Raw genomic sequence first — 10,540 nt, forward strand, 5'->3', positions numbered from 1 at the left:
GTGAGTCAGTAACCAGGGGTTGTAAGATTCAGGATTAGTAATAGAAGTATAAAAGCATAGATATATTTAAGGGGAAGCTAGCTAAACACACGAGGGCGAAAGGAATAGAAGGATCTGTTGAAGGGGTTAGATGAAGAGTGGGAGGAGGCTCGTGTGGAGCATAAACACCGGCATGAACCTGTTGGGCCGAATGGCCTGTTTCTGTGCTGTAAATACTATGAAAATTTGCAATCTCACTCCGAAGGCATCGGTGTGGGGAATTAAGAAAGTGTTTAACTGGTGCCGTATGGGGTGCTGTTCTGCGGTTAGTGTTGAAGCACAATGTTGGGACTGGGACAATGCAGAGAAGTGGTTTTCAAACTTTTTCAGTCTGGGCCCCACTAAGGATCCTCTTGTTCTCTACTGGCGTTGGTAATACTGGCGCAAGTCATTTTATTACTGACTCAAGTATCGTAAAGATTAGCAAGGGAAGGTCACGAGCTCTAATTCTGTGGGGTTTTTTTTGAGATGCTAAGAGGTTGAACAAGATCAAATCTCATTGGCTTGGGTAACTTAGGTTGTACCCTCACACCGGGATTTAAAAATATCAGTTTGGCTCAGTTGGTAGCACTCAACTCTCGGCTCAGCAGGTTGTGGGCTCAGATTCTGCTCGATTTGAACATGTTTTCTAGGTCGATACCAGATTAGTACTGAAATAGTGTTACACTGTTGGAGGTGCCAATTTTGGAGGAGACATTAAACTGAATCTCAAATGCCTCGGGTGGATGGTAAAGTTCCTATGACCCCATTTAAAGAGCAGGAACTCCCCCCCCCCCCCCCCCCAGTAGTCATTCATCTCATTGCTGCTTGCGGAATCCTGCAGCGCTCTGCATCTGACCTGTTACACGAGGAGTATTCGATGCTGGCACTGTGCCTTATTCCCTAACACTAGCATCCTTCGTATAGATGAGCGCCAAAGATTTGCAAGAGGAAATAATGTGTTCATCTAGATTTGAGACGTGAATTTAACTTTTTTTCAGATCAGAAAAATTACACAGTCTCATTGGAGAACATTCTGAGCCGTTGCCTTGACAACCACCGTGCCTGGTGTCAACTAACGGAGGTGAAGCGTGACAATTTATGGAGCCTTCCAGGTGGTACTCTGGAGAGCTCCACCACACTGGTTAAGAAGGGTGATTTGGATGGGAAAATGCTACTGTTACACAAACCGGAGTGTGAGCAGATGACCACTCGTGCGCGCGTCTTCCCCTGCATCAACAATGGCCTGCAGTGGATAACACAAGGACGCGACCCTGATCTCCAGCCTTCATTGGCCAATCCACATCTGGCGGGGGCTACAGCACTGAAGGAAGCTTCCACCATACAGATCCTGATCACGGGTAGCCTCCATCTTGTGGGCGGGTGCCTGAAACTGCTTGACCAGTCCTTGTCTCAGTAAAAGCTGTGCAAAACCTATGCTCTTTTTTTGTCAGACCTTGCTGTGTGCCCCTATAAGGAGTGGGGTGGGGGCACAGGAGACATTTTCTAGGTTTGGGACAGTATCTGTTGTACTCGACTGTGTTCAAACACTAAGTACCTTTTATGTAAAAGCGTCAACGCAAAGGCAGAAGTGACGGCATTGGAGGGGTCAAGTGAAATCTTGCTTTTCATTTCACCAGAAGGTAGATGCGAGTCATGGGAATGAATGCCAGAAGATAGATTTTTCTGGCATGTTTTACGTGTGAAGTGAACTAATAGAGTATTGTTTAAATTTTTGCACATGAATTATTTTTTTTAAAAAGTCTTAATTTTTTATGGGTGTTAAAAACAAACTGGAAAGTAAGCTGGGTGCGGTCTGGTAGAGTGGTACACTCTCTTTGCCGCTGCTGTTCTGAAGTCGGCTGAGAGTAGTTGCACGGGATCACTTGACCTCTGATTTTCTTTCTTCCTTTCCTTCTGGGAAATGCATCATAGATTGGGCCTATACTCTCTGGAGTTTAGAAGAATGAGGGGTGATCTCATTTGAAACATATAAGATTTTGAGGGGGATTGACAGGGTAGATGCTGAGAGGCTGCTTCCCCTGGCTGGAGAGTCTAGAACCAGGGGGTTACAGTCTCAGGATAAGGGGTCGGCCATTTAAGACTGAGATGAGGAGGAATTTCTTCACTCAGAGGGTGGTGAATCTTTGAAATTCTCTGCCCCAGAGGGCTGTGGAGGCTCAGTCGTTGAGTATATTCAAGACAGAGATCGCTAGATTTTTGGACTCTAGGGCAATCAAGGGATATGGAGATCGGGCGGGAAAGTGGAGTTGAGGTCGATCATCAGCCGTGATCTGATTGAATGGCGGAGCAGGCTCGAGGGGCTGTATGGCCTACTCCTCCTATTATGTTCTTATCAGTTCTGGTGATGCATCACCAACCGTAAGTCAATACGAGGGAGAGTTGGACACTTCATTGCACTTTGTGGCTGTTCTGATGGACTCTCTTTTTCAGATTTTATTTTATTTTGAAGGTATCCAAAAGAAAAAGGCATTAAAAAAAGAACAGCGATTTTATAAAAATTAAAAAAAAATCACAATCAGTGAAACAGCTACCCAGTACAATTTGTGAAGAAATATTACCAACTATATTTGTGAGTTGTAAAGCAGAAATCTAGGGCAGGGGAGTAATCGTTAAAAGTGACAGCCAGATAGCATCTTCCATGTGAGGCAGAGCTTGGCTGAATGAGCTCGGTGCACATAACTGGGTGGGCAGGAATCCACAACGCCCCATGGTCTGGTTGTCATCTCTGGGAACAAGCTGCATCAATGGTGGTCTTGGGGATTTCACCAGTAAGGGTCCGTGGAACTAGGTTAGGAGGATGGCCAGCCAGCTAGGACAATGCCTGCGGGCAGGACACATGGAATTGCACAATCCTCCCCCGTCACCACAAATAATGACTCAGGCAGGGTCAGTTAGGTCAATGCATTTCTAATGTGAAAACAAATCAGTCCTTTTATCCATGTAGATTTTATCAGACTAACCTGTAGAAAGGATGGTATTATACATTTTTAAAAATTTCTTCCAGTGCCAACCTATCCATTCTTGAGCTAAGAGGACTAACTCCAAGAGGTTCCCAGCCCAATGTATTTGTAGAGTGGTCATCTGCCCTGTGCCGTACAAAAATGATCAACAGGTAAAGACCAACTGGTCCATCCAGCCTGTCCCATATAGTTATAGACGCCTTATGTATCATGATAAAGGCACGCCCTACCCACCTGGATCCATATGATCTCCTGGGAGAGGCAAAAAAACAGATTAAAAGCCCAAGACAATTGGGTGGAAATAAATATCTCACCGTAGCGTGGTCATATTCCCAGTATGTTGCATCAAAGAGTGGTCATGTGTGCCCAACATGCTATGTCAGAGTGGTGGGACACTGGTCTGTATTAGTGATTCTGCTGCATGGCGTATTTCCAATTTCAGCAGTGCCACAGGCAGAGGGGGAGAAGAGAACTCGGCAACGGTGTGAAAGGGGAAATCAGACGGTGAGTCACCGTGGGGTTGCTCTTGTGCACCACCGAGTGACTCGGTACAGAGCAACACTACTGGAGGTCTGAAGTGAATTACCAACTGGATCTTTCACTATAGTAATGTTGCAAGCAGCATGATCTGTTTTTAAAAAAAAATTAAATTAAAAAAAAAAAACCCATTGCAGTATTTTTTAGTGCTTATATGCAGGGCATAAGTTTGCATGTACTTAAAGACACTTTTTTCTTTGTGAAATTGTGCTTAGCCCCAGACCTCTTGAGATCGAGCAGGCTGCAAGGCAACATTGTGACTTGGGCGCTGCAAGACTGTATGCCGACAAAGTGGCAAGCTCTAATTTTTTTGGCTATTGTATTGCCTGTTGATGATGCTTTTGATTTTGTTGTGTTTACATTTTTACAGCTCCTCTGATTCAGAATACCCCAGTTATTGACACAGTAGAAACTGTTGTAGTTTTTCCTCCGATCACAGTAACAGGATGCGAACTCCGATTCCTTACAGTGCAGTGTGTTCATAATCTTCGCAGTGCCACTGAGGATTCACCAAGTGTAGGCCTATGTGCTTCCCCACAAAGAAAGAGGCAAAAATAGGAGACTCTGGCAGAGTCCGCTGTTCATAATCTTAGCAGCCAGCTATAAAACAACCTTGAGACGGGGCTCCAAGACATCCTAACGATTAAGAATAGTACCATGAACAGGATGGTCTATAAATCCAAGAGAAAAAACCACGCAGTTAAAGTTCATGTTCTGGTCGCCATAATAAGTGGCTGTTACGGATGCTGTAACCATATTAGTAGACAGAAAAAAAACTTATGGTTGTCACTGGCTGCTGATGAGATGTTCCTTCCTTCTAAAGACGAGCAGCTTTAGCAATTCTAAGTAACGACTGCTCAAAAGGAACAGGAAACTATTTAAGATCAGATTTCAAACTCCTAACTGTAAAGAGGAAAAAACAGCACATCACTGTATACTGTACTTAAATAGATCTAGAACTGCTGTGAATGATCTGATGAATTCAATGTTAGGTCTTAAACTGTTAAAAGCAGATTATTGTGTGATTTAGTTGATCCCCCGTGTTCTTGCTTCTAGTGTCAAATCTGATGGAATAATTACAAGCTGGACTACTATAATTTTTCCATATAACATGCACCCATTACATGGAAAATTAAACCTGTGATAAGTGTAGATTATACATGAACAAATTTTTAATTGAAAAAAGCGCCAGAATTTTTTTCTCGCATGTAACGTGAACTATTTACAATCCGAAAATGGACGTGGAATCCCAGCTGCATTTTTATATGCAAGAATGCATAATAAACGGTTGCTTTAATAATTTGTATGAAGCTGTACGTATGTGGATTTAACGGTCTATTGCCTTGATTTTAGACTGTGACCATCTCACAACTTGCTGTAATTGTTAATTGCCATGGAAAATAATTAATCAACAATGTTAATGGAGACCAAAAGGGGATCTCCGATTATCCAAACCGCTGCACTGCCCTAAATTTGCACACCTGGTTGTTTCTTTGCTTTGTTGTTTTTAAGCTTTAAAATTGCTGATTTTAGAGACGGATTTTGAGATGATGTTTTCAGTGACCTCATGAAATTCTGTTAGTGATATGCTACTAAAGAGAGTTCATACAAAATTTCAACTCTCTGGGTGTCTCTGAGGAGCAGTTTGAATGATTAGCATGCAAGAATAGAGGATGGTGGTGGGGAGGAAGGAGTTATTTAAAGTGATATTGTTTCCTTTTTAAGGAGTATTAAATGTCAGTTAAGAACGATAGTTTTCCTCTAAGGATTTTTAAAAATTTGTTTCTGGGATGTGGGCGTCGTGGGCAAGACCAGCATTTATTGCCCAACCCTAACTGCCCTCGAGAAGGTGGTGGTGAGCCATCTTGAACCGCTGCAGTCTGTGTGGTTAAGGTACTCCCACAGTGCTGTTAGGTAGGGAGTTCCAGGATTTTGACCCAGCGATGATGAAGGATCAGCGATATATTTCCAAGTCAGGATGGTGTGTGACTTGGTGGGGAATTTGGAGCTGGTGGTGTTCCCATGCGCCTGCTGCCCTTGTCTTTCTAGGTGGAAGAGGTTGCGGGTTTGGGAGGTGCTGCCAAAGAAGCCTGGGCAAGTTGCTGCAGTGCGTCTTGTAGATGGTACACACTGTAGCTACGGTACGCCAGTGGTGGAGGGAGTGAATGTTTAAGGTGGTGGATGGGGTGCCGATCAAGCGGGCTGCTTTTCCCTGGATGGTGTTGAACTTCTTGAGTGTTGGAGCTGCACTCATCCAGGCAAGTGGAGAGTATTCCATCACACTCCTGACTTGTGCCTTGTAGATGGTGGAAAGTCTTTGGGGAGTGAGGTGCAGCACTCGCTGCAGAATGCCAAGCCTCTGACCTGCTCGTGTTGCCACAGTATTTATGTGGCTGGTCCAGTTAAGTTTCTGGTCAATGGTGACCCCCAGGATGTTGATGGTAGGGGATTCGGCGATGGTAATGCCGTTGAATGTCAAGGGGTGGTGGTTAGACTCTCGCTTGTTGGAGATAGTCATTGCCTGGCACTTGTGTGATGCGAATGTTACCTACCACTTATCAGCCCAAGCCTGAACGTCGTCTAGGGCTTCTTGCATGCGGGCATGGACTGCTTTATTATCTGAGGAGTTGTGAATGGCGCTGAACACTGCAGTCATCAGCGAACATCCCCATTTCTGACCTTATGTTGGAGGGAAGGTCATTGATGAAGCAGCTGAAGATGGTTGGGCCTAGGACACTGCCCTGAGAAACTCCTGCAGCGATGTCCTGGGGCTGTGATGATTGACCTTCAACCACCACAACCATCTTCCTTTGTGCTAGGTATGGCTCCAGCCAGTGGAGAGTTTTCCCCTCAATTCCCATTGACTTCAGTTTTACTACGGCTCCTTGATGCCAGACTCGGTCAAATGCTGCCTTGATGTCGAGGGCAGGTACTCTCACCTCACCTCTGGAATTCAGCTCCTTTGTCCATGTTTGGACCAAGGCTGTAATGAGGTCGGAAGCAGAGTGGTCTTGGCAGAACCCAAACTGGGCATCAGTGAGCAGGTTATTGGTATGTGCCGCTTAATAGCACTGTCGATGACCCCTTTCATCACTTTGCTGGTGATTGAGAGTAGACTGTTGGAGTGGTAATTGGCTGGATTGGATTTGCCCTTTTTGTGGACAGGACATACCTGGGCAGTTTTCCACATTGTCGGATAGATGCTAGTGTTGTAGCTATACTGGAACAGCTTGGCTAGAAGCGTGGCTAGTTCTGGAGCAGAAGTCTTCAGCACGATAGCCGGGACCCATAGCCTTTGCTGTATCCAGTGCGCTCAGCCATTTCTTGATATCACGTGGAGTGATTCGAACTGGCTGAAGACTGCCTTCTGTGATGGTGGGGACCTCAGGAGTAGGCCGATATGGATCATCCACTTGGCACTTCTGGCTGAGGATGGTTGCAAATGCTTCAGCCTTGTATTTTGCACTCGCATGCTGGGCTCCACCATCGTTGAGGATGGGGATATATGGAGCCTCCTCCTCCCGTTAGTTGTTTAATGGTCCACCACCATTCACGACTGGATGTGGCAGGACTGTAGATCCGTTGACTGGGATCGCTTAACCCTGTCTATCGCATGCTGCTGCTTTTTAGCAATCATGTAGTCCACCGGTGTTGCAGCTTCCTCAGGCTGGCACCTCATTTTTAGGTACGCCTGGTACTGCTCCTGGCATGCTCTTTCTACACTACTTCTTGACCCAGGGTTGGTCCCCTGGCTTGATGGTAATGGTAGTGAGGGATATGCCGGGCCATGAGGTTACAGATTGTGGTGGAATACAATTCTGCTACTGCTGCTGATGGCCCACAGCGTCTCATGGATGCCCAGTTTTGAGCTGCGAGATCTGTTGTGAATCTATCCCATTTAGCACAGTGGTAGTGCCACACAACTCGATGGAGGGTGTCTTCAATGTGAAGACGGGACTTCGTGTCCACAATGACTGAGCAGTGGTCACTGCTACCAATACTGTCATGGACAGATGCATCTGCGACAGGTAGATTGGTGAGGACGAGGTCAAGTAGGTTTTTCCCCTTGTGTTGGTTCTCTCGCCACCTGTCACAGGCCCAGACTATGTCCTTCAGGCCTTGGCCAGGATCTCACAGGCAGGATTGTCCACATTATTTCCTTCCAATTTCTTAAGTGCATTTCTTTAATTTTGAATTTAGAGCAGTAACATCAAGAATTTATTCAGAAAATTAATTTCTGCTGAGTTTTTTAAAAAGTCATTAATTTATTTTTGCATTTTTACTTTATGTAAGTAATTCAAGTTTCTACTGAAAGTTGATCATGAGTCAACAAGTTTAGTGTATCATCAGTGATAACTTGAAATGATGCCTTCTAATGTAACTGGTTTGAATGATTTCAAACTGTAAATGGTGATTGAGAAAGTAATTCTAATCAATGTACTGCAAAGTTTTGGTGATTTGGCTGTAAATTATTATAGTTGTGTTTTACTGCACTATTTGATGTGAAACATGCATTAAAGAACTGACCTTTTTCATGTTGGTTTGATGCAAATCAGTACATACTATGAGTTGAAGTGCTCATGTTTGTTTAATACCCTAAAATGAATCACCTGCCATGGCTCTGGGTTCCCTTGCTATCTTCAGCACTTGCACCGTTTGACACCATTTTTACAGTTTAAAAAATTGCAAAAGCTCCCATTTAACAGCGCCTAAGTGGCGTAATGTGCTAGATACGAGTTTCCACCATCATTTTGGCAACTGTGGCGATCTGCTTGCCCAATGCCCATGGGGTTCTCATTTGCATAGCTGTGCCACTCACCTGATGGCTCTGTGCCTGGTAACTTCCTACATTTGTCATTAGTGCACTGGGAAAGTTTATATCCATATAAAACAGGCACAGCTGCTACCACAGTCACCTCATTCAGGCCGAAGTGAAGAGTTTGAGAGCTTTGAAGAGCCCCCAAACTTTTGCATGCTGATTGCTAGTTTCATAAGACTTTTTTCAGTTTTGCTCTCTAAGACTTGCACTTGACTCCTATCCCCCCATAGTGCTAGTTTGGACCCATCCCTCCATCCTAACCCAAGGCCCCCCCCACATACTCTGAACAACTCTGGAGAATGTATGGCATTCCTCTGGGTATACCTCTCTATGCCATCCTTATGGAGGAGCAACAACAGTGTGTGAAGGTAGGGAAAATAAGGCAGCATACCATAAGATGACTGCCAGGACCACCTCCCTCTAGGTGGCAAGGTTTATACTCCTGGGTGGCTTCCTGCCTGGCATATGCAGGAATCTGTCCCTGCTGTCTTCCAGCTTCTCCAGGAGGGCTTGCTGGTCTTTTGTGAAAAATTCACAGGCATTTGGTGAAATGCTGGGCGGTCATGGTGCCCTGTAAGCACAGCTGGCTTCAGTGTTCATTTCCTCCACTGTCGATAAATTTTCTGGGGAACTGTTTGGCAGGCTCCCTATTACACTCCCACATCCTGGATTCTCCTGCAGAAGTGATGACAGATGCTGTGCTATGCTAATGATGGAAATATATCTTGCATAGCTTTCTTTATTAGCACCTCCACACTGCTGGGCTTTGGGAATGCCATCAAATTCTGGTATTCAGCTTTGTTAAGGAGGTTCATTAAAATTTGATTACAAAGCAATTGATCAAAGAAATTTTTTAATTTTGTTAATCTTCAACTGGCTGTGCGTGCTACACTGTGTCTCAGCAATTGTCTCTCTCGCCCCTCCGCCCCCACAAACCTGAGATCTGTGCTTAATTTTTGCCATAAATCCTGGGCCACTGACAATCTGTCACCATTACAGGAGAAAAGGGAAATTTACACTAAGTTATATAACATTGTAAACTGGAACACAGGCCAGAGATAACATGAACCACATGTGACAGCTGACAAGGTTCAGTCTTGTGTTTGTGACATGCTATGTATTAGTTTATTACCTGTAGACCATTAGGTGCAAGATGGCCTCTGTATAAAGCAAGTTGTGAGTAATTGAATACATACTGGGAATCCCTAATAACTTGCATATTTTGCTGTACAATGTTTCCTGCTGCCACATCATTCTCTGAATAAAATTGCCATATCCTTCACATGACTTTTCAAACATATAATGGTGACCAGTTGACCCCTGAGGTAAGATGCTAAAGTCACAACCAATGAAACAGTATACAATGTAAAACTTGAGAAGTTAGGTATGTGACTCTTCATTTGTTCCAATAAATTTATGATGATTTTGAAAGTTACTCCCAGGATTATATATTATTAGAATGATGGTGAGCCTATGGGTTCTAACCTTTGTAGCACAAGCTAGCTGAGAAATTGACTGTACATAAGCAGTAACACACAGCCACAGATCGGTTAGCTGCTCTTTTCGGCAGTTAGCAGGCTCGTTATGAACTTACTTTTTTTTTTTTTAAAGTGTAATTTTTTCATTTGAGATCATTGAACAGTAGAATAACAATAGTAGTCATTGTACTGTTCAAGATGCTCTATTTGATATCAGTTTTCTTTCTCGCTTCACCCAACCCCTCTCGTTGGTGTATGTGCAAAGTCCTGGGAACAGGTGCAGTGCTCCCAGAGCTTAGCCAGTTCCACTGTGAAGCTGATAGCCATGGTGTATAATGGGAATCTGGAGACAACTTTCACTGACTCCCATTTTTGTTTCCCTTTCTTCCTGAGGTGGGGGTGGGGGGCGCAGTGGGAGTGCCTGGCCTCCAGTTACTGCCTATACATGTCAGCTCTGCATGTAGTGTTAATTGGTATTCAATTTTATATGGCTATTGGTTAAACATTAGCACGTGCTCCAATAAGTTTTTTAGAATATGAAAATCATATTCTATCAAGTAAAAGTTAAGAGTTGACTAAAATATAATCTTACTGAGGAGTTCTTGCAGCACTTGAGCATTTTGTCCTCCAAAACTGATGTTATAGAGTACCATTGAACCTGTTCATTAATGGTGCCAGGCTAGATGGTTCCATCGTCCTTATTT

The 10,540-nt window shown here is 44.1% G+C and overlaps 1 protein-coding gene across 1 annotated transcript in view; it reads left to right on the top strand.

Moving 5' to 3' along the window:
- Window positions 1-8,074, top strand: part of fpgs (folylpolyglutamate synthase) — a 65,097-nt gene extending 57,023 nt beyond the window's left edge. The window contains exon 16 of the mRNA XM_085965487.1: window positions 1,020-8,074. Coding sequence (XP_085821613.1) covers window positions 1,020-1,438 — 419 coding nt within the window. The 3' untranslated portion in view covers window positions 1,439-8,074. The remainder of the gene's footprint in view (window positions 1-1,019) is intronic.
- The last annotated feature ends 2,466 nt before the right edge of the window (window positions 8,075-10,540 follow it).

The sequence above is a fragment of the Somniosus microcephalus genome, chromosome 23 (genome assembly GCF_052327205.1).
Source record: "Somniosus microcephalus isolate GS21.2 chromosome 23, FLI_Smic_1.0, whole genome shotgun sequence".
In the NCBI taxonomy this organism is placed as follows: domain Eukaryota; kingdom Metazoa; phylum Chordata; class Chondrichthyes; order Squaliformes; family Somniosidae; genus Somniosus; species Somniosus microcephalus.